At 53.0% G+C, this 27,925-nt stretch overlaps 1 protein-coding gene and 1 long non-coding RNA gene across 7 annotated transcripts; both read right to left on the bottom strand.

Moving 5' to 3' along the window:
* Positions 1–215: 215 nt before the first annotated feature.
* LOC122236378 lies at positions 216–4,520 on the bottom strand. Its single transcript, XR_006214443.1, has 3 exons — positions 3,556–4,520; positions 1,178–1,442; positions 216–1,057 (listed from the first exon to the last, which is right to left on the bottom strand). It is a non-coding gene; the product is annotated as an uncharacterized LOC122236378 (long non-coding RNA).
* A 305-nt stretch (positions 4,521–4,825) lies between these two features.
* On the bottom strand, positions 4,826–26,449 carry ZNF333 (zinc finger protein 333). 6 transcript variants are annotated; one of them, XM_042978415.1, is made up of 11 exons: positions 26,389–26,435; positions 19,509–19,591; positions 18,727–19,319; positions 17,788–18,297; positions 16,814–16,930; positions 15,535–15,622; positions 8,759–8,847; positions 8,019–8,145; positions 7,485–7,580; positions 6,925–6,998; positions 4,826–5,992 (listed from the first exon to the last, which is right to left on the bottom strand). In XM_042978415.1, the coding sequence occupies exons 5-11, from the start codon at positions 16,907–16,909 to the stop codon at positions 4,895–4,897; spliced, it is 1,668 nt and encodes a 555-aa protein (XP_042834349.1). In that variant the 5' UTR covers positions 16,910–16,930; positions 17,788–18,297; positions 18,727–19,319; positions 19,509–19,591; positions 26,389–26,435; the 3' UTR covers positions 4,826–4,894. The 6 variants fall into 6 exon arrangements, with proteins under 6 accessions (XP_042834349.1, XP_042834344.1, XP_042834345.1 ...); XM_042978410.1 differs by lacking the exons at positions 16,814–16,930; positions 17,788–18,297; positions 18,727–19,319 and adding exons at positions 21,882–22,005; positions 23,280–23,323 and having other exon boundaries at positions 26,389–26,449; XM_042978411.1 differs by having other exon boundaries at positions 16,814–18,297.
* Positions 26,450–27,925: the final 1,476 nt, after the last annotated feature.

Below are 27,925 nucleotides of genomic sequence, written 5' to 3'. Positions count from 1 at the left end.
GATGGGTATTGAGGAGGGCACCATTTGGGATAAGCACTGAGTGTTGTATGGAAACCAATTTGACAATAAACTTCATATATTGAAAAAATAAAAATAAAAAATAAAATAAAATAAAATAAAATAAAATAAAATAAAATAAAATAAAATAAAATAAAATAATCCTCCTAATCCTGGGAGGTGACTTAATCCTACCCTGCTTAGCTCCCCTGGTCGTACGGTCTGCCTCCAGTTTCACGGCCGCTCGTGTAATACCGTTATAAAAATATAAACCTCGATAGGGCGCCTGGGTGGCTCAGTCGGTTAGGCGTCCAACGTGGGCTCAGGAGGTCATGAGGAAGGCTGGGGGGAGGGCCAGAGATGGGGGGAAGCTCCCCCCACCACACTCCTCAGCCAGACCCACAAGTTCACGGCCTATCTTCCCCAAGTTACCACAACAACACTTTTGCCAGTGGTTCTCATACCACATAACCACATAGCCTTTTCCTAACGTCTGGCAGTTTCCTCACGTTTCCGGCTGAAATTTCTTCACCCCTTTACAGCTGCTGCCTTACTGCCAGGTTGCAAAGTCAATGCCACATTTTAAATGTTTGCTACAGCAGCGCCCTGTCCCCATCGCTCACTCCTGTGTCCGTTACCTTATGTGCTCATAATTCTGTCCTAATTCTGTGAGTCAGCAATCTGAGCTGAACTCAGCTGGGCAGTTAGTTCTTCTGATGGTCTCACCTAGGGTCACTCGTGCAACTGAGGTCACCTGATGGCTTGCCTGGGGCTGGATGGTCCAAGATGGCCTCACTCGCCTGCCTGTGGGTGGTGCCAGCTGTCAGCAAGGACGCTCGCGTCCTAGGGGAGAGGTTGGCCCAGGTGTCTTCACACTTTGCTCTTACGACTCGAACCATAACAACAAGTGGGCAAACCCCGGCGTGTGTTTTTCAAGCGTCTGCTCCTGCCATGTTTGATAACGTTCCATCGGCCAAAGAAAGTCGTGCGATCAAGCGCATCTTCAAGGGCTAGAGAAATAAACTCCACCTCTTGATGCGAGGGAACAACAAAACCCACCCTGAAAAGAGATGCACGCTGAGACATAGGAGGAATTATCGTGGCCACCATCTACTACATCGTTATCTACGCACACGCACGCGCACACCCAGTGCAAAGTAAAACACAAGAAACCACTTACACATCCACTGACGTAGCTAAAATCAAACTGACAGGAGCATGCATTATCAGGACGTGAAGCGAACGAAACTTTCCTGATGACGGAGGCATAAACTGTTTCGGCCACTTTGGAAACCTCTTGGCAGCATCCGCCAAAGCTCAAGGTCTGCCTACGTGATGACCCAGCGATTCCACTCCAGGCTTGCACCCAAGAGAAGTTAGAACACTGGTTCACCGTAAGACTTGCACAAGAACATCCACAGAAGCTTTATTCCCGACAGCAAAACCTGGAAAGGACCCAAATGTCCATAAACAGAATGGAATGTCGGGGCTGTGGGATATTCAGACAACGGAATACTACACAGCAATGGTTAAACATAAATTTCGCAGGCGCTCTATTAAGGGAAACACCAGCCACAAGGGGGCAATAGTGTGTGGTTCTATTTTTTTTTTTTTTTTTAGTTGTTTTTTTTTTAATGTTTATTTATTTTTGAGAGAAAGAGAGAGACAGAACGCGAGCGAGCAGGGGAGGAGCAGAGAGAGAGGGAGACACAGAATTGGAAGCAGGCTCCAGGCTCTAAGCTGTTAGCACAGAGCTCGACACAGGGCTCGAACTCACAAGCCCTCGAGCTGTGAGATCACGACCTGAGCCAAAGTCAGCCACTCAACTGACTGTGCCACCCAGGCACCTCTGTGTGGTTCTGTTTCTATGAACAGAAAAACAAATCTATGGTGGTAAGTCAAAATACTTGTTACCTCTGGATGGGGCTTATTGACTAGGACTGGAGTAGGGCCCAAGGGTACCTCCTGGGGAGATAAAATAGTTCACATGCTGTTATGGTGGTATAGACATACATAGATTTCATCAAGGTGTGCGCCGAGATTTATGAACTTTTACCTAAGTTATACCTCAGGATTTTAAACCACAAGGGGCACCTGGCTGGCTCAGTCAGAAGAGCGTGTGGCTCTTTATCTTGGGGTCGTGAGTCCAAGCCCCATGTTGGGTGTAGAGATTACCTTAAAAATAAATGTTTAAAAACTTGGAAAAAAAGAATTTTAAAATACAAAAACATATCCCTGTAAGAACAGGCAAAAAATCTTTTAAAAGTCCGCTGGGGTAAAGTATTGTGGACAGCCCATGGATTTTGGAGCCGGACTCCACTGCTTACCACGTGTCTCATCTCGGTTAACTCACCTCCACTGGCCCTGTAAATTGGGGATGATAATAGCATCTACCTCAAAGTGTCCTTGTGACACGTTAACTTAAAATAAGATTCAGGGGCGCCTGGGGGGCTCAGTTGGTTGAGCGTCCGACTTCGGCTCAGGCCATGATCTCACAGCTCGTGAGTTCGAGCCCCTCACTGGGCTCTGAGCTGACAGCTCAGAGCCTGGAGCCCGTTTCCGATTCTGTGTCTCCCCCTCTCTCTGCCCCTAACCCACTCGCATTCTGTCTCTGTCTCTCTCAAAAATAAATAAGCATTAAAAAAAAAAATTTTTTTTAAATAAGATTCAAAGTTTAGGGTAGTATCTACTATCTATTACCAGTAAGCTCCAAATAATGACTTGCTAATATGAAAATGAAGAGTTGAATATTCATCACTAGGGAGAAGGATGGTCACTGTAAGAATAACAGGAACAATTTGCCGACACATAAAATATAAAAACCTTCTCGTTTAATTTGACTGCTTCAAAATATATAAATTTCAAAACTGACAGCATTACAAGATTTATTCAGCAACCAAGGTGGGAGAGTTTAACATAGCTCTTCTGGTAAACAGATCAAAGACGGATACGGATACGGACTGAATGATTCATGTCTGTGCCCCACCCTTCATTCACATTCTGAAGCCTGATTCCCACCCTGTGATGGTATAAGGAGGGAGGTGATGAGATCAAAAGGGTGCAGCCCTCAGGAATGGGACTGGTGCCTTTATAAAGGACACCCCCACGAGCTCCCTTGCTCTCTTTCTGCCATGTGAGGACACAGGCAAGAAGACAGCCATCTACGAACCATGAAGCAGGCCTCACCAGACATCAAACCTGCCAGCATCCTGATCTCAGACTCCAGCCTCCAGAACTCTGAGAAGAAAGTTCTGCTGTTTATAAGCCATCCAGTCTATGGTATTTTTGTTATGCGGCCCGAACAGACTAAGATAGAGACCTATACCAATACCTATAAATGTGGAAAAGATTTTGAAACACAAATAATATGATCTAGTGGATTGTATTCTATATGCAGAATACAATACATTGGCTTCAACGACACAGGAAGCATTTATGACAACCGACCACACACTAAGTGCACCAGCTGGATACAGCACTTGGCCGTAATAAACCCACCCCTACCCTCCCCGGCCCCCTCCCCAAAACAGCAACGTCCTGTGCCAGTAAGAAGCGCACCTTTTCCATGTAACAAGATATCCAGAAACAAACAGTCCGGGGCAGCCACACAAAGATACCAGCTGGGGAGCCAGGATGGTCGTGAGGTCTGGCTACACTCTCTTCAGCTGCAGCCTTTACCCTCATGGCCGTGGGATGGCTTCTCGAGCACTGGGCATCATGTCTGTTTGTACAAAGGGCAAGAAGTGGAGGGATCTGGCTAAATGTTCCTTTGCAACATCCTTCCCCGGAATCACACCCAATGACTTCTCATACTTAGAATGGCCGGGACTGGGGGGGGCCGTGGCGTCCCCTAGCTGCAAGGAGGAGGCTGGGAGGTACGGGGTTTTTCAAGAGCGCATCGTACCAACCCGAACAAGAAAAACCTAAGTGGTTTTTTAAGGAACGAGGGGCAATTTTGATAGGCAACTAGCAGGATATGCCACGTTAAAAACAAAACAGATACCCAATATTCGATAACATAAAGACCACATTTTCTGCTCACAATGTAATTAAATTAAAAACCAACAACAAAAGGCAACTAAAAAAACAAAAAAAAACACCCATACACATGCAGGAACTTTCTGGAATGATAGAAATGTTGTATACCTTGAATGGCGGGTTGGTGACATGAACATACGTATGAACCTGTCAGACTCCTCCAGCTGTACAATTAAGGTTTATGCATTTTGCTAGGAGTAATTATACCTCTGGAAAAATATATCCACATCCCATGGTTTTAAAATCTAATTACAGATCACTCACGGGCCAAAGAATAAGTGATAACAGAAACTAAGACAATACTTAGATTTCAACCAAAATGAAAATATTACACATCAAAACATGGAATGTGGCCAAACGAGTGCCACGAGAGAGGATGACAGCCTGGAACGTTTGTACTTTTAGAAAACTTGGAGGGTGCCTGGGTGGCTCAGTCGGTTGAGCGTCCGACTCTTGGTTTCGGCTCAGGTCATGATCCCAGGGTTGTGGGATCGAGTCCCGCATCGGGCTCCACACCCGCGTGAGATTCTCTCTCTCCCAGAGCGCCTGGGTGGCTCAGTCGGTTAAGCGACCGATTTCGGCTCAGGTGGTGATCTCACGTCTCGTGGGTTCGAGCCCCGCGTCGGGCTCTGTGCTGACGGCTCGGGGCCCGGAGCCTGCTTCGGATTCTGGGTCTCCCTCTCTCTCTGCCCCTCCTCCGCTCGCAATCCCTCCCTCTCTCTCTCTCTCAAAAATAAATAAATACTAAAAAAAAAAAAAAAAAAGATTCTCTCTCTCTGCTCGTCCCCCACGCACGTGCATTCTCTCTCTCTCTCTCTGATAATTTAAAAATTAAATTAAAAAAAATAAAAGTCGAACATTAATCAGCAAGGGGCCCGACATACGGCTGGGACACTGACAGAGGCAGGCCGGCGCTCTGAGCGCTTTCTCTCCCGGCATGAACCCTTTTATGCACGGCGAGCGAAGAGCTGTGCCTGAAGGCCTTCTCACACTGACTGCACGCGTAGGGCCTCCCTGCGGTGTGGGTCCTCACGTGCACGATGAGGTGTGAAGACTGACCAAAGGCGCGCCCGCACTCCTGGCACGCGTAGGGCTTCTTGCCCGTGTGGGTCCTCGCGTGTTTCCGGAGGGACGAAGGTTCGCCGAAGGCGCGCCCGCACTCCGGGCACGCGTAGGGCTTCTCTCCGGTGTGGGTTCGCATGTGACTCTTGAGGGTCGACAGGCGACTCAGCACCTGGCCGCACGTAGCGCACTCGTACAGCTTCTCCCCGGTGTGTATCCTCTTGTGCACGTTCAGGTGCGTGCTCGTCCGGAAGGGCTTCCCGCACTGGCTGCATTCGTACGGCTTCTCCCGGGTGTGCGTTCGCAGGTGCGTCTTCAGCGACGAGTGCTCCCTGAAGGCTTTCCCACACTGACTGCACCCGAAGGGCTTCTCGCCGGTGTGAGTCCTCACGTGGCTCCGCAGGGAGGACGGCTGGTTGAAGGCCTTCCCACAGTCCTTGCACGCGTAGGGCTTCTCGCCCGTGTGGTTTCGCTGGTGCAAGATCAGGTTGAAGTTCCTGGTGAAGGTCTTCCCGCACTGGGCACATTCGAAGGGCTTCTCTCCGGTGTGAGTCCTCAGGTGACGCCGCAGATTCGAGGAGTACTTGAAGGTCTGCCGACACTCCTGACACTCAAAGCACTTCTCGGCAGTGTGGGTCTTCTCGTGCCTGATCAGGTCGGAGCTGTATCGGAAGGACTTCCCGCACTGGCGACACGCGAAGGTTCTGTCCCCACGGCGGATCTCCTCAGGCGCCAGGAGCCGAGCGGGCCGGAAGAAGGATCCTCTGCTCTCTGGGCATTCGCAGGGGTCGCCTCCAGCACGAACGCTCTGGTACTGGAAAAGCGGTCGGACGCCGGGCGAGGGTTTTCCGAGTGCACTACGTTCGTAGAGGTTTTCTCCCGTCTGAGGCCGCCCCTGTCAATGGAGGAAAATACGAAGACCTGAGGCTTTATTACGTTCACAGACATTCTCCCCCGGGGGGCAACTGGGCGTAGGGGAAAGGTATCGACAGCCGAGGCGTAGATGCCTTTCAGTATGTACTGTCTTAGTGAGTCTGGACCATTTCCGCCCCGAGTCCCTTCAAGGGGATGCTGCCCACAAAGCACTGTCACTGTCTTTACTTTCATGAGGCCTCTCAGATGCAGAGTTTTGCCGAGTCAAAGCCACACGGAGCCTTAAACACTTGGCACCTGTTCACTGGTGCAAGCGGTTGCCTGTGGGAACTCTGCGAAGACACGTGCCTTCATCTACACGTAGAGTTTTCCCCAATTCATGACTTTCACAGACTCTCTCCCAGGACACCGTGTTCTCCTGGGTAAGCACCACTCACCTTGAATCAATCTCTCTGTCTCTCTCTCTCTGGCCTCGTGCTGTTTCTTTTTTTTCTTTCTTTCTTTCTTTCTTTCTTTCTTAAGATTGAGGAGGAGAGGGCAGCCAGGAGATTGATTTATTTGGGGCGCCCAGGGAGTTCAGTCAGTTAAGCGTCCGACTTCGGCTCCGGTCATGATTTCCCAGTTTGGGAGTTCGAGCCCCGCATCAGGCTCTGTGCTGATGGCTCAGAGCCTGGAGCCTGCTTCAGATTCTGTGTCTCCCTCTCTCTCTGTCCCTTCCCTGCTCGTGCTCTGTCTCTCAATAATAAATAAACATTTAAAAAAAAATTTTTTTTAAAAAAAGATTGATTTATCTAAGAAATCTCTACACCCAACATGGGGCTCAAACTCACCGCCCCGAGGTCAAGAGTCGGAGGCTCCTCCGAATGAGCCAGCCAGGCAGCCCTGCTTTTCTAACCTGCAGCAACCCCAGACTCGTGCTACAACAGAACCGAGAATGCTCCTTGGGTGCCTTACCCTTTCCATGTCAACGGAAATCTCTGCAAAAATATCTTGGTTAGGAATTGAACCTTGGGGTGGAAGCGAAGGTTCTGAAATGGACAAGGAAGGAAAAAGTAAGTGCACAGAGAAAACTGTACAAACAGGGCAACCAAAAGAATAAGCAGGGCATGTGGGGTTTTGTTTTTTTTTTTAATACTGATTCTAACTATGGGAAGAAACTGGGAAGGGGAGGGATATATCAGAGTGTCCAGGAAATGTTAAGGCATCTGGCTCTGTAAGGAGCTATGTAACCACAGCAACAAGGATTAGAAATGGTAGATAAGTTACTGAGAAAGGAGCCTGTGAAGGTTGAGGCCAAAATTGAGAGAAAGTGTTAGCAAGAACACACGGGGGGCACATGCACACGCTACGTCCGCGGAAAACACACACAGGATAAAACAGACACATGGAGGTGACCAAGGTGACGAGCAGGCGGGACAAATCATCCTGTGAAACCAGAGTAAAGTATTCGGGATAAAAAGGAAAGGCGGTGGCACCCAGTAGAGCGGCTTCGTCAAGGTCACTGAAAGCGTCACCTGGACAGCTTCCCGGGAAGACTCTTCTCTCCGTCGGCCACCACTCTTCTCCTTGCTCCAAATGGGAAAACGAACTGAATTTGCCGAGCTGATCTCCTGCTCGTGGGGAAATACGCAGGGCGTGAGCTGCGCCTGCCATTAAACCGGGGCCTGTATCCTGACGTCTTTAGGGGGCACCGGAGATGGGAAGAACAAAGCGAGCACCCCTAAATTCCGATGGGCACAGTCGGGCCCTTCCACTAAGGGGCCAAAGTACAAGCTCCCTCACTGGGTCCCAAAGGATAATGGGATTCTCCAGTCCCCAAAACCCAGGGCCTGACTCAGAGAGGCACTAGAAAAGCCCAGACACTTTTAACCGTGGAGAAACAGAAAGCAGCAGAGAGACCTCCATTGCCACAGGGAAGCTGCTAGACCGTAAGCACCGTGAGGGCAGGATTTCTCTTTTTTCACCTCTCGACTTCCCAAACCGGCACAATTCCGGGAACCCGTAGGGGCTGCATGGGTATGTGGGCGAAGCCACGGGGCTGGCCTTACCCACAGAGGCCACGTTCCTATAGTTCTCCAGCATCACATCTCTGTACAGGCTTCTCTGGGCAGAGTCTAGAAACATCCATTCTTCCGGAGTGAACAACACAGCCACATCCTCGAAGGTGACTGGTTCCTGAAACACACACCCGTCCCGGCTCAGCCAGGGGGCACCCCCACCAGTACCCAAGAGGCTGGTGAGGGGCCGGCCTGGGGAAGGAAGACCGTGCAGAGGATTGTCACACGGGGCCTTGAGGTCTCTCGGAGGCTGCCCTTGGCTCAGGCCCCAGAACTACAACTCTCCTCCACCTGCACATCTGTCCCCGAGGGACAGCATCCAGAGGTGTGGCATCGAAGGACTTAGCTACCAGCTGGGAAGCCACAGCAGTTTTATTCCCCTCCGGCTCCAGGGTCCCACAGGCCCGAGCACGTGGCAGACAAGAGAGAAACACGCGGTAAATGACCGCTATCTGTCCCGGGAAACCGTGAGGACTAGCGAACAAGGACAGCTCACAACCTTGCTGTTTTCCCTCCTGGTGCCCAGTAGAACCAGGCACTCCTCGGCTAGGGAAGGTCTGAACGAAGGGGCGGGATCGCCACCTGGGCTGCCCCCACATCCCTCCCCACCCCCATTCTGCCACTTTAAGAGGCCCAGGGCCTAGGAGCCTGGACACCAGCCCTGTGGGGGCGAGAAGCTCCAGGCCAAGGGAGGAGAATCAGGGCCTGAGCAACAGGGGTTTCCTACTCACCTGCGGACAGCTGAGCAGCATCCCAGGAGCCACAGACTCCCCCTCTGTGTTCTCCTTCCGGAGCCAGGCGGGGTCCTGGGCAAGCAGAGCTACAGGAGAGGGCAGCCAGGAGGCCCAGTGAGCACACCCACAGGACCCCCGGGCTGCCCGCCCCAAAACGGTGAAGTGACCACAGGTGCACACACGTATGCACACGCACGTACGACACACACACACACACACACTTGCGTGCTTAGGCACACGTGCACACACACGAGGACACACACGTGCATGCATTCACACACGCATGCACGGAGACACGGATGCACAGACACACACGGACGAGTACACACGCACAGAAACAGACAGACACACAGACACACGTGCAAACACGCACATATATGCACATGTTGCTTCCATTCCAAGTCTCTGGAGTTACACAGTCCCAAGTCGACAGACCCTGGGGTTTCTGGGGCACCCCCACTGCCCCTTGATTCGGCCCTGGGTCAGCATTCCCTCCCAAGCTGCTCAGCTCCTTCCTCTGCCCCACTCTGCAGGGCCAGGGGCAGCCCAGGACTTAGCACAAGCAGGGGCCAGAGAAGCGGCCACCACCCCAGGGGTCTGCCTGCGAGAAGGAAGGATCTCCCCTTCCTGCCTTCAAATCCACCACACCCCTCCATCCGCCCGGGGCCCGTGACAGGTGAGCGAGTGACCTCCCCCACCATCCCTTGTCTCCCTACATGCTCACCTCCCCCTGCCATGGGGCCTTTCCCCCTGGGAACTAACCCTGAACTGAAAAATAAAGCATATCATGCAAATAAAGAAAATTAATTGCATCTAATCATTAAAAAAAACAAAAACAAAGAACCCTGACCCACGTCTAATCTCTGACCCCATGTATGCCTTTCCTGGGGCTGCTGTAACCAAGCACTGCCAACTGAGAGGCTCAAAACCCCAGATACATCTTCTGTCTCAGCTCCGGAGGCCACAAGTCCAAGACCAAGGTGTCGGCAGGGCTTCACTCCCTCTGAGACTCTGGATAGAATCCCCCCTCGCCTCCTCCTGGCTTCTGGCGGCGACTGTCCAGAATCCTGGGTGCTCCTTGGCCTGCAGCTGCGTCCCTCCGATCTATGCACCTGTCATCACATGGCCGTCCTCTCCTGAGTGTCCCTGTCTGCACCTGGTGTTTTCTCCTTAAAAGGACACCAGTCACTCTGGGCCCCCGCATGACGACCTCATCTTAACCTGCAGCTGCACAGACCCTATTTCCAAGTAAGGTCCCAGTCCCGGTCACGGGTACCGGCGGTAAGGACTTCAGTGGATCTTTTGGGGGGGGCACCGCAATTTAAGCCACAACACTCTGCTTTTCCCTCTACATAATGCATAATGTTTTTGCTTCCCCGCCGTGGGCAACCAATCCTCTGTGTCCCTTTCCTCACCTTCCGCTCACTCATGATCACAAGGACAGGCACCGCACTCGGACCACCAGCAACCCCCATCTGCGGTGGGGATCCAGTCGTGTGTTCGGCCCTCCATCCTTCCACACTGAAGCCCACCACCCCGGGGGCTTCAGTGACCACGCCCCCAGCCTCCTCCGTACAAGACCCTCCTCCGTCCCTCACGCGACTGTGACCCCTGTCCTCACTCCCCTTAGCCTCTGCCTCAGCAGGCAGCCTCACGGCCTGACCAGGCCCAGACCCCGGGCTGACTCTCCCCCCTCAACTCCAGACCCACCTCCACACCATCAGCTCGTGTCCCCACTCATCTGTCCTGGGGACTCAGTGAGCTGGGGGGTGGGACTACTGTCCCCCTCTTCCCCACCCCCCCCCCCACCACAAGCAGAGGATTGCCATCAAGCCTTGAACTTGCCCTTCTGGGTTTGGAGCTTGCTTGGGACCCATGATCTCTTCTTTCTCTCCCTTCGGGAGAGGGAATGAGCGCCCGGTACCTGTCCCACCACTGCATTATGGGAGCAGAGGACTTGTTTCACAGGTTCACAGATGAAGAATTTTGCCCCCGGGACGGACCACACCCTGAATCCCACCCACGCCTGATTTGGATGATTCATACGAGGACACAAGGACTCTTCTGAGCTGATGAGATTTGGGACTTGGGAGTCGATGCTGAAGTGGGTGTCAAGATCATCTGAGTGTACTTGGTATCTGGGGAAGACATGAATTTGGCTGGGGGGGTGCAGAGGGCAGACCGTCATGGGCTGAATTGCGCCCCCCCCCCCAGAGCTATGGAGTCGTAACCTCCCCACGTCAAAACGTGACCTTACTTGGGAAGAGGGTCTTGGCAGGTGTGATTAGCTAAGACGAAGTCACAGTGGAGTCGGGGGGGCCCCAAACCCAAGATGACTGGTGTCCTAAGAGGAGGAAAGACAGAAGCAGGGACACACGAGGGGAGAAGGCCACGTGACGATGCAGGCCGAGACCGGAGCCATGTAACTTCAGGCCAAGGGACTGCCAGCCGCCGCTGGATGCCAGGAAGGAGCCTCCCTCCAGGCCTCGCAGGCAGCACGGCCTCACCAGCACCCTGATCTCAGACTTCTGGCCTCCAGAACCACGAGACGTGAATTTCTGTTGTCTCGTGCCCTCCCTCCCCAAAATATGTGCTCATCGCCTGATTCTCAAAGCCTGTTCTCTTTCCAGTGCCCCTGATCTCAGGAAGTGATATCCACGCCTCTCACCCCTCCCTGACGTTCTCCAGACCCCAACAAGTCACCCAAAAAAAGAAAATTGTGCCGCCATCTCTACAGGGAGCACCCCCCGGCACTCCCTTTCCTCCTACCCCTGTCCTCACTGTGGCTAATGCCACATCAGGCCTTTCCTTTCTGAGTCCACTGAAAGGTCACTCCCTCAGAGCACCTCCCCCTCCCCAGTGTCCTTCCTTTCTCTAGAAGGACCGTCCCCCTTTCCTCACAGCCCTCACCTATTTGTACCACGTGGTTATCTGCTGCCTTAGGTGTGTATTTTCCGCCACCTTCGTGAGATTGGAAGCTTCGCGAAAACAAGCCTGGGCCCCTCTCCTTTCACCGCCCCCCGCCCCACTTGGTACAGGAATGCTCCAGATTGTCTGGTAAGTGAAAGTATACGGGACTCAGCAAATTATCTCAACTCAACCTCACGCACAGGCCTTAAATCACTCCGCGATTCCCTACCGTGTAGACCAGAGCTAACCCCACAAGGCCTGACTGGCGGCCCTTGGGAACACGGATCTTGAGAGGGTTCCCAGCACCTTAACTGGTAAGAGGGGCTCACCCTGCTTAAATTCCTTCTACGAACACTGGGGTTTGTGCCGAACGCCTGCTTTCCTTCCGGGAGGCTGGGACATGCTGACCAGAGTCAGGGGCACGCCTGACTTAAGAGTACTTCAAGGCAGAGTCAAGGGTGCCTGTGTGACCAGCCCCGAGTGAAAACCTGCGCTCTGAGCCTCTACTGAGCTCCCCTGGTAGACATCACCTCACGTGTGTTGTCACGACTTGCTGCAGGGGGTATTAAGCACGTCCTGTGTGACTCCACTGGGAGAGGATTCCGGAAGCTCGGGCCTGGACTCCTCCAGACTTCACCTCATGCGCCACAGGACTCAGCTCTGTGTCCCTTCGCTGTGATAAATCACCACCTTGAGCACGACTGCAGGCCGGGGCCTGGGTTTCCTAGCGAATGGCCACGACCCGGTACGGTCTCAGGGACCCCGCCACACCCACTCCGCACTCACCTGGGGCCTAGGCCACGACCACTCTGTTCCTCACTGCCTCCACGCACCCCCCCCCCCCACCCTCCCTGAGGCCCTGCCAACCCCCAGGTGCTGAAGGGTTCTGCTAAAACCACAGACGCACAGCACTGCTCACCCAAACACATCCCTGGCTCCCAGCAGCCTCAGGACACAGGCCAGGATTCATGCTTCCAGGCCTGAATGTTCCAGAGCCCCACCCTCTCTAGTCAGCTCACACCACGCTCCCCTTCCCTCTGCTCCCTTTGCACAGCCTTCCGTGGGCCCCTGGGCACCCCGGCCTCTCTGCCCCCCAAGGAATCTTCCAGATGCCATTTCTAGGCCTGAAATCCTCCCCCCCGCAAGCCTTCTCCAAACAGCCCAACATCTTGCCAACCTAAATGATACAGTAATCGTGCATCACGGTCTAAGCCAATACTCGTCCCCCAGGGGACACATGGCAGTCTGGTATCTTGGTCAGATCTGCTACATAACAAGATACCACAGACAGGGGGGCTGAAACAGTAGAAATTTATTTCGGGGGCACCTCGGTGGCTCAGTCATTTATGTGTCTGACTCTTGATTTTGGCTTAGGTCATGGTCTTGAAGTTCGTGAGTTTGAGCCCTGCATTGGACTCTACAATGACAGTGCTTGGGATTCCCTCTCTCTGTCTCTTTCTCTCTCTCCTGCCCCTCCTATGCACTCTCTCAAAATAAATAAACTTTAAAAAAAAAATTACTGGGGCGCCTGGGCGGCTCAGTCAGTTGAGTGCCCGACTTCAGCTCAGGTCATGATCTTGTAGTTCATGGGTTCGAGCCCGTGTCGGGCTCTGTGCTGACAGCTCAGAGCCTGGAGCCTGCTTGGGATTCTGTGTCTCCCTCTCTCTCTCTGCCCCTCCCCCGCTCGTGCTCGCTCTCTCTCTCTCTCTCTCTCTCCCATAAATAAATAAAAACATTTAAAAAATTTAAAAAAAAAAATACTTCCTCCCAGTTCTGGAGGCTGGGTGCCAGCATGGTCGGGTTCTGGTGAGAGCTGTCTTTCTGGCTTATACACAACTGCCTTCTCACTGTGTCCTCACACAGCAGAGAATGTGGTGTCTCTCCCTCTTCCTATAAGGACACCAGTTCTATGGGATTGCAGCTTAACCCTTATGACCTCAACTAATCTTAGCCACCTCCTTAAAGGCCCAGTCTCCAACGCTGTCAGATGGGAGGTTAGGACCTCAGCGTATGATCTTGGGGGGCAGAGGCAGGGACCAGTCACAGCTTCTGGAGACATTTTCGGCTGTCACGACTAGGACCTGTTATGGCCTTGTGCCCCTCCAAAACTTCAGCTACCCAGCACCTCAGAATATAACCGTATCCGAACATGAGGTCTAATCAAACTAAAATGAGGCCAGTTGGGTGGGCCCTAATCCACGCTGACTGGTGTCCTTGTAAGAACAAAACTTGAACACAGACACATACAAAGAGAAAACTCAAGACAACCATCTACAAGCCAAGGAGAGATGCCCAGAACAGATCACAGCCCTTAGATCTCGGACTTCTGGCCCCCAGAGCCGTGAGAAAAACAAATGTTTCTTCTTTGAGCTGCTCAGTCTGTGGCCCTTTGTGTTATGGCGGCCCTGGCTGGCTAACGCAGGACATGCTACTGGCATCTAGCGGGTGGAGGCCCCGCAACACACAGAAAGCGCCCCCCGCCCCCCAAGGAGAATGATCTGGTCCCGTGTCGCCAGTGCCGCAGGTGAGAACCCATGGTCTGACTTCAAATTTCCCGAAACTCCTCTCTGCCTTCGGGATAAAGTCCTTGCGTTACATGCTTCCATCATATTCTGGTCTTCACTGAAACATCTGACTGCCCAGGCAGACTGTGAGCTCCACAGGGGAGGGGTCAATGTCTTGTTTGAGATTCTCTCGCAGGGCCCATCTCACCACAGGGTGGCCAACTAGAGCACTTCAAGAGTCCTTCAAGAGCATGGAGTATTCCAAGTGTTTCAAGAGTCCTTCAAGTACAGGGTGATCTAAGCACTTTAAGAGTACTTCAAGGGGGCGCCTGGGTGGCTCAGTCAGTTAAGCGTCTGACTTCGGCTCTGATCATCATCTCACAGCTTGTGAGTTCGAGCCCCGCGTCGGGCTCTGTGCTGACAGCTCGGAGCCTGGAGCCTGCTTCGGATTCTGGGTCTCCCTCTCTCTCTGCCCGCCCCCTGCTCGCACTCTTGTCTCTGTCTCTGTCTCTCTCTCAAAAATAAACATTAAAAAAAAATTTTAAGAGTACTTCAAAGGCATGAGGTACTCTAAGTATCTTAAGAGTACTTCAAGGCAGGGGCACCTGGGTGGCTCAGTCGGTTAAGCGTCCGACTTCGGCTCAGGTCACGATCTCACAGTTTGTGAGTTCAAGCCCCACATAGGGCTCTGTGCTGACAGCTCGGAGCTTGGAACCTGCTTCGGATTCTGTGTCTCCCTCTCTCTCTATCCCTCCCCGACTAGTGCTCGGTCTCTCTCTCTCAAAATTAAATAAATGTATAAAAAAAAAATTTTTTTAAAGAAGGCACGATGGAAGGAAGCAAATCCCTTGAAATTAAAGCTAAGATATCATTTGTCCTCCGGAATTAATTCCACCCCCCCTCCCCCCCACTCCTCAGGACATGCGGCCTGTTTCAACCTCATTTTTTTATAAGCTCAGTTAAAACATATTCAATTTAGAGTAAATTTGACTGTCAATTCAGCACCAACATAATTGTGGAGTGAAGAATTCAACCTTGCCCAGAAAGAGGTCTGGACTTAGCCACAGGTGAATGGAGTCTACTCTTTCTGAACAAAAAGACCAAAGACCAAAAAAAAAAAAAAAAAAAAAAAAAAAAAAAAAAAAAAAACCACACAGAAAGAATCCCAGCTCACGATCCTGAGAAAGTGCCTTTCCCCTTGAATACGTAAAGAATGGTGACATGATTTTATGGATCCTCCTTAAGGGGCAAGGAAATGCCTGCTGTCCCAGGAAATGAAGGCGGGAGATCCAAGTTCCCAGACACAGCACAGCACATGGGAGGCCCTCGGGCTGCCATTTCCAGCCAGTGCTCACTCACCAGAAGCCCCAGCCATCCTCAGCTCAGGGAGACTCAGTGCAGGCACCGGCACAGCCACCCTCTGAATCTGCGCGGCCGCCTTCCGCCCCTAGACACAGTGACAGGGACAGATTAGGGTCACACGGTCGATGGAATCTGCTCACAGCCATTCGCCCTGACTGAATTTGCAAGACTGACCCTGCTCCGAGCCACACGATGGTAAAATTGGGACAATGCCCAATTTAGCCTGTCCAGACCAATCCAATTCATGAGTACAACACTCAACCCTGTGGTAGAATTTCAACTTCAAAATGGGATGGAGGGGGGCCGCCTTGGGGGAGTTGCCTCCAGCAGCAGGGGAAACGCTGGAGCAAAGAAGGGCGTAGATGACCAGCAGGCTGGGGTGGGGGGGGTGGGGGTGATGTGGAGGTGGGCCTGGACACGCGAGGAATAGTTAGTAAGTTATTCTCGGAAGGCAGCCCTGTTGTGAGAGAAAGGATCTGAACTCTCCTCCACTGGTGGCTGCTTCCCCAGGAAAGGTGTCTCATCTGACTTGTATGTCTAAGGGATGTCTCTAGACTCTGTGTCCAAGGTGGGGCCCAGTGGGAACAGGGGCCTGTAGGGAGCAGTTCCAGGGGCCCCCGAGAACTAACAGTGGCTCTGGGCAGGGTGGTGGCAGTGGGGACAGCAGGAGCAGTTAGAGATAAGTTACGTTTGGCGGGGAGGGGACTCCCAGGACTTAGTGGTGGATGGAAAGAAAATGTGGCAGGTGTCTCAGGACAGGCGAGGGGCCTGGGCAGGTGGGGGCAGCCCTTCTCCCCGGGGGGAAGAATCAAAGCACGCCTTAAAGTGTCCTTCTCTGATCCTCTCTCCACCTTAGGCTGGAAACACAGGACCCTGGGCCAAGAGCTCGGTCACCAGCCTGGGCTCTCCACCCAGCCCTGGGATCACATGATCACTCATTCCTATAGGCTTCACGGTCATGGACAGGGTGGGAGTGAAAGTGGAAGGAGTGGAGGAAGAAAGGCTGGGCCAGGGGAGGCAGGGCCAAGGCCCTGGGTGCTTGCTCCTCCTGGAGGCCTGCTCTGGGCCACCACCACCCTGGGGACACAGGAACGCCAGGACGCATTCAGTAATTCCTACCAGGGAGCTGAGCCTGGGCCCCCAGCCTGTCCCCAGTTTCCAAGAGTTGGTCCTAGATTCCTCCCTCTCCCCCTGCGACCCCATCTGCAGAAGTCTCAAGGCCCAGGCCTTTCTGGCTGGGGCTGGGCCCTCGCAGCAAACCTCCTCCCAGGCTTACTACATATCCAGAAGACCAAGGTGACAGCCAGAGAGATAACTGGTCCTCTGGAATCGAAGGTGTCTCTCTGTCTCCAATTGTGGGCCTGATGTGCATCCTCAGGTCTGGTCCCAGCCCCTAGGAGAAGGCAAGGAGGGGACGGAGCAGGACAGAGGCGGCACTGAGTGTGTTCTGGGCCCGAGGGACCCTCAGTTTGGTGGCAGTTAGGGTTAGGGCTATGAGAAGTCAGGCGTGCAGGTCTGGCAGCTTCAGATCCGGTGACTCCCCCTATTCCACGGTGAGCACCAGCCACCAAGGGTCTCAAGGAACAATCATGCCACAGACGCCGAGGTGGACCCGACCCTTTCTGGTTCTGGGGTGGGGGGCCCGACTGCAGGTCAGGCCACGGGCCCTCAGAGACACTGCAACGTGCTTCACTCAAGGAAGGCTGGGAGCCCTTAGCTCTGAATAGGAACGTTGTTCGGTGTTTTCTTAGCCTGTGTTTGTCTATTTGACATCCATCAATCGCGGGGCCTACCTACGGGCCACAGCTGGGCTACATCTGCCCTGCCATCCAGAGCCCGTCCTCTGAACGCTGCCCTTCTCCAGCGCTCGCACAAGCTAACATCCCCATGCCCTGAAACAGCATGGAGGAGACACGGCACGGGGGAGGGCGGCTGGGACGGTAGAAGGACTGAGCCCGGAGACACCCCTTCCGCAGCCTCCTCTCGGGACTCTTCTGCGAGCAGTCCCCAGCTCTCTCGTGCCCTCCCCTGGCCTATCTAGCCATGACGGGGAGGCCTCAGGGCCGCCATGGGGGCCTCAGTCGTCGGGACAAGGCCCACTGAAGCCCAGAAGGACGAGCCCAACAGTCAGCGCCTTCAGCCGCGTGGCAGGATGTGTGACCCCGGGCAGCAGGTCCCGGTGGCTACCTCTGCACCTCTGCGGCAGGCCTGGATTGGACTCCCAGCTCCAAACGTGGCCGTACCACTTACGGGCTACGTGTCTTCATGACGAACCACTCAACTTCTGCACGTGCATGTCCGAGTGGCCCTCCTCTCCCCGCTCAGAACGTTCTGCGACCGCCTGCTTCCTGGGGCTCGATGCAGCGGAAGCCCCTCCTCTCCCACACTCGGTGCTCGCTTCTGAGCTGAAGGTGGAGCTCTGCGGAAGGTGCTGGAACCCCGTACTAAGAGGAAAGAGCCCACAGAAACTGGAGAGGACAGATGTGGGCCATCCTCGCTCCCTCCCTCACAGGGTCCATCTGCTCGGTGGGGCGGGGGGGCAGTGAAAGCCTGGGGTACCCGTGTTTATTCCTTCACTGCACAAGCATTAGTCCAGGGCTCTGCAACGATGCACAGAATGTTCTGCATGGGGTTACCACAACGATCCTGCCAGATGAGGCCCCTGCAAGCTGGCAGCTCCAGTAAGATATTTTCACATATTTTCAGGGCCTCAAAAGCAACACGCCCTTTCCCAAGCAGCTACTGGAGGACATTCTCCACCTAAACAAAAACGTGAACCAACGGTGAGGAGGACCTGGGCAGGGAAGGCGGGGGTGGTCTCAGCTGCTCTGGGGTCTGATGCGAGCCGTGCAGGGCTGAGGGTTTCCACTGCCCTGCAGCCCACACCAGGCTGTGCAGGGTCGAGGCTCTGCACGCTCAGAGCAAAGGAATGAAACAGGTCTCTACCACCCAGGCCACCCACCCCCTCCACTGAGCCAGCGTCTCTGACGCTGTGAGACTGACACCAGCCATGACAGAGGTGGAGGGGCTCAGACTGAGGGAGTCCAGAGATCTCACTGACTCTGGCACAAACGGGCCCAGGCTTGGGTGGGGGTGGGGGTGAGGGTGGGGGGGACTGGGCTCTGCATGTCCCTCTATCCAAACCTGAACCCTAACCTTTGAAATCCCCAAAAGTCTGGGGACTCAAACCTTGGAAATTCCTGTAGTTCGGGGAGGCAGGAAGTCAGGGCCAAAGTGGGGGGGTCAGGGGGCCCGATGCGTGTTCCCTGGTGCACTGGGGCGCGCCAGCCGGCTCTGAAGGCTTTTCCACGCTTTGACAAGGGCTGATTTCCAGCGTGGGATCTCGACGTGTCCCCTAAGTGGGGAGCGATCCACGAGAGCGCTCTCACATCCTTTACATAAGTCAGGGTGGCTGTCCCCCCGGGCTGTCTCAGTCAGGTCCAGGTTAGAGTTCCTCCTGAAGGCGCTCGGGCTGTGGCCGAATCCGCTCTCCGGGCAGAGTCTGCTCCTGGCAGCGGGTGAGCGATGAGGGCAACCTTGCTGACACCCGTGAAGCGCCCAGGGCTGCTCCCCTCCCCGCCGAGGCACATTTGCAGCGTGCTCAGACGTGCGCCTCGCTCAGGCGGGCTGCAGGCTCCAGGGCAGTGCGGGCTCTCTCCCGTTCCCGACTTCCTTGGGGCTTCTCCAGCAGGCAGGAGTTTCCCGTGACTGTTGAGGAGCAAAGCGCACTGCACACGACCGATGTCTGACTCCCGCTAACGGACGTGTTGACTCAGGGGAACCTTCCGGGAAGAAAGGGTCTCGAGGGTCAGGCAGGGCTTGTCCAAATTCACGAGCCATGGGCACCCGTTTCACACCACGCGGGAATGTCCTTGAGGAAGTGCCCCCCCACGGCCCCCTGGCCCTGCAATCCACATACTCCTCACCTTCTCCCGAGAGGGGGAACAAGGACGAGCCCCCGTGAATCTTACCATGTGCAAACCCGGGGATGAATTTCCCTCCAAAGTATCCTGCACGGGAGGAGACGCTTGGGATTTGAGTCGAGAGTCCCAGTCTAAAATGAATTGGGGGGGGAAAAAAGTTAGGTTCTTTCAGAAACAAATAGGGGTATGAAACTGACCAAAATATACACTTGTGTACTTATTTATGTATTCGCTGTTTTAAAATACTGTTTTTGAAGTATTGACTCTCAACTGGGGACAACACTGAAAGGGAAGAAGCCATCAGTGAGCAAAGGGAGGCTCTTGAGGACTATGGGCGTGTGACGAACTTGGCAGCGACCAGGGCGGGGGGCCGGGATGAGAGGCTGTTTCCCATGGAGACGGAGACAGATGTCGCCAGTAAGACAGCATATTATCACAGAAACAAGTAGCAAGCAATTAGACAAAGAACACACCAGAAATGTTCAATTTAAAGAGGAACCGGAGGGGCGCCTGGGTGGTTCAGTCGGTTAAGCGTCCGCCTCTTGATTTGGGCTCAGATCGTGATCTTACCGTCGTGGGATCGAGCCCCGCATCTGGCTCTGCACGGGCAGTGTGGAGCCTGCTTGGGATTCTCTCCCTCTCTCTGCCCCTCCCCTGCTCATGCTCTCTCCCTCTCTCTCAAAATAAATAAACAATAACAAAAAAAAAAAGAGGGATTGGACAGTAAGTGTGGGTATAATGTGGAGAAGTCAGAACTCTCCACCACCACTGGTGGGAAAGTAAAACGGTGTGTGCACCCGTCCAAGGGAGCAGTTTGGTGTTCCTCAGAAAGTTAAGTATACGGGGCGCTTGGGTGGCTCAGTCGGTTAGGCGTCCAACTTCCGCTCAGGTCACGATCTCACGGTCTGTGAGTTCGAGCCCCGCGTCGGGCTCTGTGCTGACAGCTCGGAGCCTGGAGCCTGCTTCGGATCCTGTGTCTCCCTCTCTCTGTCCTTCCCCAGCTTGTGCTCTCTCTCTCCCTCTCTCAAAAATAAGTAAACATTTTAAAAAGATTAAAAAAAAAAAAAAAGTTAAGTCAATGACCCGGCCACTCCACTCCTAAGTATCAACCGAACAGAACTGGAAACATAAAATCTGGTACGTGAATGTTCACAACACTACTCACAAGAGCCAAAAAAGTGAAAACAAACCAAATGCCCATCAGCAGATGACTGGACAAACAAAACGTGGTCTACCCGTACAACGGAACAGGACTCAGCAGTAAAAAGGAACAAGGCTGTGACACATGCTACGTGTGGACGAACATGGAAAACGTCACACTAGGGAAAGAAGACAGAGACCAAAGGCCACATTTACGTGATCCTATTTGTACAAAACGTCCAGAACAGGCAAATCCAGAGACAGAAAGCAGATGGAGGTGGCAGGGAGGGGAGGGGGGGGCAGATACTGGTGATGGCTGCACGTCGTGGATATACTAAAAACCACTGAACTGCATACACTTTAAAAGGGTGAATTTTATGGTTTGTGAGTATTTCCACTTAAAAAACTAAAAGAGAGAGATTCAAACAGATCTTTTTCTGAGACCAAAGACAGGTAGGAGAGGAAAGCCAGCAGAAGAGAAGGAACACTGAAGGAGCTCACTAGAGAAACGTCACCCCAAAGAGCCTTGTTCCCCCTTGGGCCTCTGAAACGTTCTCAGGCTGACACTTCCCAGCACGCCGCCCCCCCAACCCAGCGGGCACCGCACACACACTCACCCACACCCACGGGGCCCTCAGCTCTGCCCCTGGCCCCAGCTGAGAGCCCAGACTGGGTTTACGTGGTGGAGTCCCCACTCCTGGACAAAGATACCCGTGCTCAGAGAGGGAGCGAGGGTTGGCAGTGGGCTTCAGCTCCTGGCGGTGAGCGACCACCACGGGTAGCAAAGTGATCACGCCCCATTTCCAATGAACTCAGAGAAGTTCTTTCACAAGGGCCCAAACCGCAAATACCCTCCTCTCTGCGCCATGGGGATGAAGCCCTGAAGCCCAAGTCCAAGCTCAGTGAGACCCACGCGGTTCTGACTATGGGGAGAATGGATGCACCTAACCCTGCAGAAACCCACAAACCTTCCTTGGTCGCGTAGCCGACCCTTAAGAAGCATTAGGCACCTGCGTATAAGGACCAGCCATGGGACACCTGGATGGCTCAGTCGGCTGAGCATCTGACTCTTGCCTTTGGCTTGGGTCATGGTATCGCCGTTTGTGGGCTCGAGCCCTGCATCGGGCTCTGTGCTGACAGCTCAGAGCCTGCTTAGGATTCTTTCTCCCGCTCTCTCTGCCCTTCCCCTGCTTGCTCTCTCTCTCTCTCAAAATAAATAAAAAATAAACTTGACAAGAAGAAGAAGAAGAAGAAAAAGGACCAGCCCGATGCCAGCCTTACCCTTGGGGACCAGAGTCCTGCACTTGTCCAGTATCACGTATCGGCACAGGTTCGTCCGCGCACCGTCCAGTAATGCCCACTCCCGGAGGAGCCCCACCGCCACATCCTCAAAGGTGACTGACTCCTACAACAACACACGTATCCTGGCTCAGCAAAACCCACCTGCAGGACAACTGGTTATCACTGGGGAAGGGAGAACGTTCGGGACACTGTCTCCACAGCAGGGCTCCACAAACCCGACCCGCCTCCTGTCTTTTCAAGTTTCACTGGCACGCCGCCATGCCCCATCTGTTTGGCCATCTCCACGGCTCATTTTGTGCCGTACCCACAACGGTGAGTCGTTGCTGTGACCGGGACAGGGATCACATGGCCACCCTAGCAGACATTTCCTCGCTTCTAACATTTGGAGAAATGCCAGAGTGCAGGCTTTGGCTCTCTTCGCCACTTCAGCCGCCAGTGGCTGCAGAGACGATCTCTGGGCTCTAGGGAGAGTTCTTCCTACATTTCTTATTTAAGGCATCAAAAGTTTGGGGCCCATCACATAATTTTCGTGAAATCCCTAGAGCCCCTCCCAAGACTCACATAAGCACTTTGTAGTCCTTTTACGAGTTGCTAAAACAGGACTTCCGTTGCGCCTGAGAAACCTAACGGCCTTTTAATTTCAGAATCCTCTAGCTCAGCATGGTCTGGTCGAGCTCTCTGCGATGGTGGGAATGTTCTCTGTCTGTGCTTTCCAAAAGAGCAGCCCCCAGCATGCGTAGCTACTGAGCACTTGAGAAATGTGACTCAGGCCCCTGAGAAACTGACCTTTGATTTACTGAGTTTCAATTAATTTAAATGTATACAGACACGCGTGGTTTGGGGAGGCCTCACAAGGGATGGCCCCGGTGGAGCTCTGCTGCTACCGACTCTAAATGAGCCTCATTCAGGGGCGCCTGGGTGGCTCAGTCGGTTAGGCATCTGGCTTCGGCTCAGGTCGTGATCTCGTGGTTCATGAGTTTGAGCCCCGCATCGGGCTCCGTGCTGATGGCTCAGAGCCTGGAGCCTGCTTTGGATTCCGTGTCTCCCTCTCTCTCTGCCCCTCCCCTGCTCATGCTCTGTCTCTCAAAAAAAAATGAATAAACATTTTTTAAAAATTTAAATGAACCTCATTCTGCAGTCCGACTCTGGAGTCCAGCTCAGAGCCCCCGGGGTCACTGTGGGGACCCTCCTCCCGAGCCAGATCCCTCCAGAGGCCAGGCACTGAAAGAGGCCACCAGGTCCCCGGGGGCAAGGCAGAAGGTGCTCCACACTACCCCTCCCGTTTCTTCCTCATTTTGGGGTGGGGAGAGAGGGGACAGGGCCCAGAGGACAGAATTATCCCCCCCTCAACAATTCCAACTCTCCCAGCCCCCTCACCATGACACCAGTGCCAGGATTTAAGGTCTCATTAGGTGTCCTCCCTGCAATAAAAGACACCAAGGTAAGAGAAAGGGGTCAGGGTGGAAGCAGGGCAGTGAACAGGGGTTTGGCCCAGGTGCTCCCACTTCCGTGGGTCTCCAGCAGGGAGGCCCAGCAAAACCCTTACACGGAATCTTCCCCAATAAGCAACATACTGGGCCCAGACCCAACTTCCAGACCACAGCCCCTGATCATTTCTGGTGGTTCCTCTCATCTAATAAAAGGATTAAAGGGGTGCCTGGGTGGCTCAGTGGGTTGAGCGTCTGACTTCGGCTCGGGTTGTGATATCGCAGTTCGTGAGTTTGAGCCCCGCATCGGGCTCTGTGTTGACAGCTCTGAGCCTGGAGCCTGCTTCGGATTCTGTCTCCCCCTCTCTCTCCACCCCACCCCTGCTTGTGCTCTGTCTCTCTCTTTCAAAAATGAATAAACATTAAAAAAAAATTAATAAAAGGATTGGGGGCACCTCGGTGGCTCAGTCGGTTAAACATCCAACCCTTGACTTCGGCTCAGGTCATGATCTCAGGGCGAGATCGAGCCCCACGTCCAGCGCTCTTCACTGACAGTGTGGAGCCTGCTTGGGATTCTCTCCCTCTCCCTCTCTCTTTCTCTCTCTCTCTCTGCTCCTCCCCTGCTTGTGCTCATTCTCTGTCTCTCTCAAGATAGATAAGTAAACATTTTTTAAAAAAGGATTATTTCCCCTCTCGTTACATTCCCTCAAAACACCTCCAACAGACTCTACTTTTCTTCCACGGCTGTGATCAAGTTGTGATTTTTAATTTACTTGTTTAGGTGACTCTGCCTCTCCCTCTCCAGCTACCACATACATTCCCAAAGTACGAACCTGGGTCCACTTTTTTTCGGGACTCCAACTCCTGCCACCACCACAGCACTTGATGCATACTAAGTACTTTATGTATTAGGGGCTGGCAAGCGTTTTCTTCAAAAGTCCAGGCAGTGGGGCGCCTGGGTGGCTCAGTCGGTTGAGCGGCCGACTTCGGCTCAGGTCACCATCTCAGGGTTCTGTGGGTTCGAGCCCCGCGTCGGGCTCTGTGCTGACAGCTCAGAGCCTGGAGCCTGTTTCGGATTCTGTGTCTCCCTCTCTCTGACCCTCCCCGTTCATGCTGTGTCTCTCTCTGTCTCAAAAATAAATAAACGTTAAAAAAAAAATTTTTTTTTAAATAAAAAGTCCAGGCAGGCAGTAAATATCTAGGCAGCTGTGGGCCAAATGGCCTCTAAAGCAGCTACTGGACTGTGGTCATAGCACAAGAGCAGCCATAGACCACACATCAACAAATGTGTTCCAATAAAACGTTTTTTATGGAAACCAGCACTGGGTCAGATTTGACCATGGCCTTCAGGGCCTGCTCTCCTCTCTGACCGGGCTCCACCATTCCACACTTTGTTTCCTCTACTTTGGCTGTCCCTGTCTTTTCTCAGCTCCTGGAACACACCAGGCCGAGTCCTGCCTAAGGAACTGTGTATCTGGAATGTTCTCTCAAATCTCCTCCCCACTCCTACCCCACAGCCGACCCCTTGTCTAGCTACACGCAGCTAGCTCATGGGGGCCGGGGGGGGGTGGGGACTCAAACATTTGTGCCTTGTAAGATATTTTTCCTGACCTCCTCCCCAATTTCTCCCGTTCCACGTTTCCACAGCACCCAGCTCATGATTAATTTAAAGGAGAATAAAGCAGATAATTACAGTAGAAACTTGTGTATCTACTTCAGTCACTTTGTTTCTCCCGGTTCACAGAGGGCACCCCAATGGCAAGGTGCCAAACAATCCACACTCCCCAAGAACAATGCGGCATGGCTGGCCTAAGAAGGCACGCACCTGCACGGACACACAGAACAACGACAGAACACCACAAAATCCAACACAAAAATGACTTCAGATGCCTGTTCACATAACATACACCAACACTAGTTTTCAGATGTCTTTGAGAAACAATGTTAAGTCTTTCCAGAAAGGCAAGGCAGGACCTGTGCTCTTTTTGAAAACAAACACCTCTCCTGTAAAATTGAAATCCGATGTCCCAATTTTCTTCCAGAATTAATTTTTTTCCTCACGTCTCGAACGTTAGTTTTAACCCTAAAATTTCAAAAAGACACCCCATTTATGGCCAACTTAATTTCAATTCTCAGTACTAACAAAGCTACCTCATCTCTTTCCAAGAATCCCGCATCTTTGAGCCTTCATTCATAGGCTTGGGGTAACTCGGGTGGGAGGTGCCGTGAAAAGAAGTGAGTAATCTTACTTTTCCTTGATGGTAATAAGACTTGCGACATAACTGGGAAATAGCTTTTCTTAAAATACCCTCACCTCGCAGTGAATGCTCACGGGCAAATTAAAAGCTCTTTTCAAAGGAAGGGAGGAAAGAAGTTAGGAAGGAAGGAAGGAAGGAAGGAAGGAAGGAAGGAAGGGAGAGGAAGGGAGGAAGGGAGGAAGGAGAAGGGAAGGGAAAGGAAAAGGAAAAGGAAAGGAAAAAGGAAAGGAAAGCTAACAAGCCCTAAGCTAAGGAACTGCAAATCGTCAATCACCAAAACCAAAAATCCGTCATCTAATTCATCCCTTGAGAGGGATCATCCATCTTTTCCATTCGCTTGACAAGTCGCTCACCAATCTGCACGTGCAGACTCCGACCTAACTTTCCAGTCGCAGAGCTAGACGACGTGAAACGTCATAGGAAATGAAACGTGAATTACTAATAAACAGCTCCCTGGCCTCCGGGGAGATCCCGCAGGGCCCTACAGATCCCGGAGGGCGGGTGAAGAAGGCTGGGCCGCCTGGTGGCACCACCTTCCTGAGCTGCGGGACCTGGACGGTACTCCGCGATTTCCCTTTCGATGGATGGGGCGACAGTCCCGCCCGCGGGGACACGGGGCAAGGGGCCCGAGCCGGGGGGTCGGGGACGACGGCTGCGAGGCCGAGCTGTGCGGGACCCCATCCGGGCCCCCGGGGCGACCGCTGGGGGCAGGCACTGCGGCCGGGGCTGCTGTCCTGGGCCCTTCGGCCCCTCCCCGCGCCCGCAGGGCCCTCCCCGCCTCCCCGAGGGGCCGGGCCGCACCTGCAGACCGGCCGGAGACACTCCCACCGCGGCGCGCCGCGCGGCCCAGCACAGCCGCCGCAGTCGGCCGCAGCCGCGCACTTCCGCTTCCGGACGCCAGGAGCGGAAGTGGCCGGCGCTGCGGCTCTCGGGGCCGGAGGTGCTTCAGGCAGTGAGAGACGTGTTGACTCCTTTTTCATCCAGCCTCGGAGGAGAAGTCCTCGTTTCCTTCCCCGCGGGGTGAAGGTTACGCTGTGGGATGGGGTCGGACTGGACCTGGAGAGGGGACGCAGAGGTGGGGCCTTTGACGGACCGACAGGGCTGGGGGCGTGGCTTCGGCTGATGGGCGGGGATTGGGCGGGTCCCGGGCTTGGTGGGCGGGGAAACGGGAGGGATCTCGCCGGCTAGTTGGGACGCTCTGTTTAACTTCTCCCACCTCTGCTCTGATCCTTTGGGTCAACGCACACCCCTACAAAAACATACCCCTAGGTAGGATTTCTTTCTCAGTCTAATTTCTTCTAAGATGAGGATTATATATTTTGTTTCTCCTCCAGCTTACCTTTCTCACTGAAAATAACATGTGAAAAAATGTTCAAGACAATAAAAGATCGGACTCTTCTTTTTGTTTTTTTACTGATGTGTTATATAGTATAGATGATACACACACAGGGAAAGTTCAAATGGGGGTCTCAATCCCTCTCTAAAATTTTCCAGAAATAACCACTGTAACCAGTTCCCTGATGTTCTTTATATATCAGGCACATAGGGGTATTCTTCCTTTCAATAAATACTGAGACAGCTTCGGTTGATTGCTACATGCTAAGTGCTAGGGTTACAAAGCGCCTTCCTGCAGGGGCGTTCCAGTGGAGAATTGGAGGGGAGACGTGGAGAGAGATGAGGTTGATCCATTCCAGTAAAACTAACTCAACACATTGTGCAGAGCATGTGCTCATGTCTGAAGAATTAAAAAAAAGAACTGATGAGGGGCACCTGAGTGGCCCAGTGGGTTGAGGGTCAGACTCTGGATTTTGGCTCAGGTCATGATCCCAGGGCTGTGGGATCGAGCCCCATGTTGGGCTCCACACTGAGCATGGAGACTGTTTTGGATTCTCTCCCTCCCTACCTCTGTCTACCCCATTCATTCTCTTTCTCTCTCTCTCTCCCCTCCCTCTATCCCTCTACCCCATTCATATTCTCTCTCTCTCTCTCTCTCTCTCTTTCTCTCTCTCAAAATAAAAAATACATATGAAAATTTTTTTTAAAGAGGTCTCTTTGTTCCCAGAATTATGTTAGGACACTATGGTATCTCCCTAATGCTAACATTGTCAAAATCAGGAATGTCCCAGAGATTGAGACAATCTCTGCCGTAGAAAACAAGAATACAAATGGAAGACATGAAACTCATCAGATGTGTTAAGTATAGATAGGTTTCTAGTAAATAAGTTCAAGACGTAGGTAAAATTCAGAAGACGTGTTAAGTAAAAGGAAGTAGATCGTGCCTGTGTGTGTTGAACATAGAAGGGAAGGTTGAGAGAGAGATACTCTGATGTGTTGCATA

Source organism: Panthera tigris, chromosome A2 (genome assembly GCF_018350195.1).
Source record: "Panthera tigris isolate Pti1 chromosome A2, P.tigris_Pti1_mat1.1, whole genome shotgun sequence".
NCBI lineage: Eukaryota > Metazoa > Chordata > Mammalia > Carnivora > Felidae > Panthera > Panthera tigris.
The sequence above is the reverse complement of the archived record's forward strand: the minus strand, read 5'-3'. Positions and strand labels throughout refer to the sequence as shown.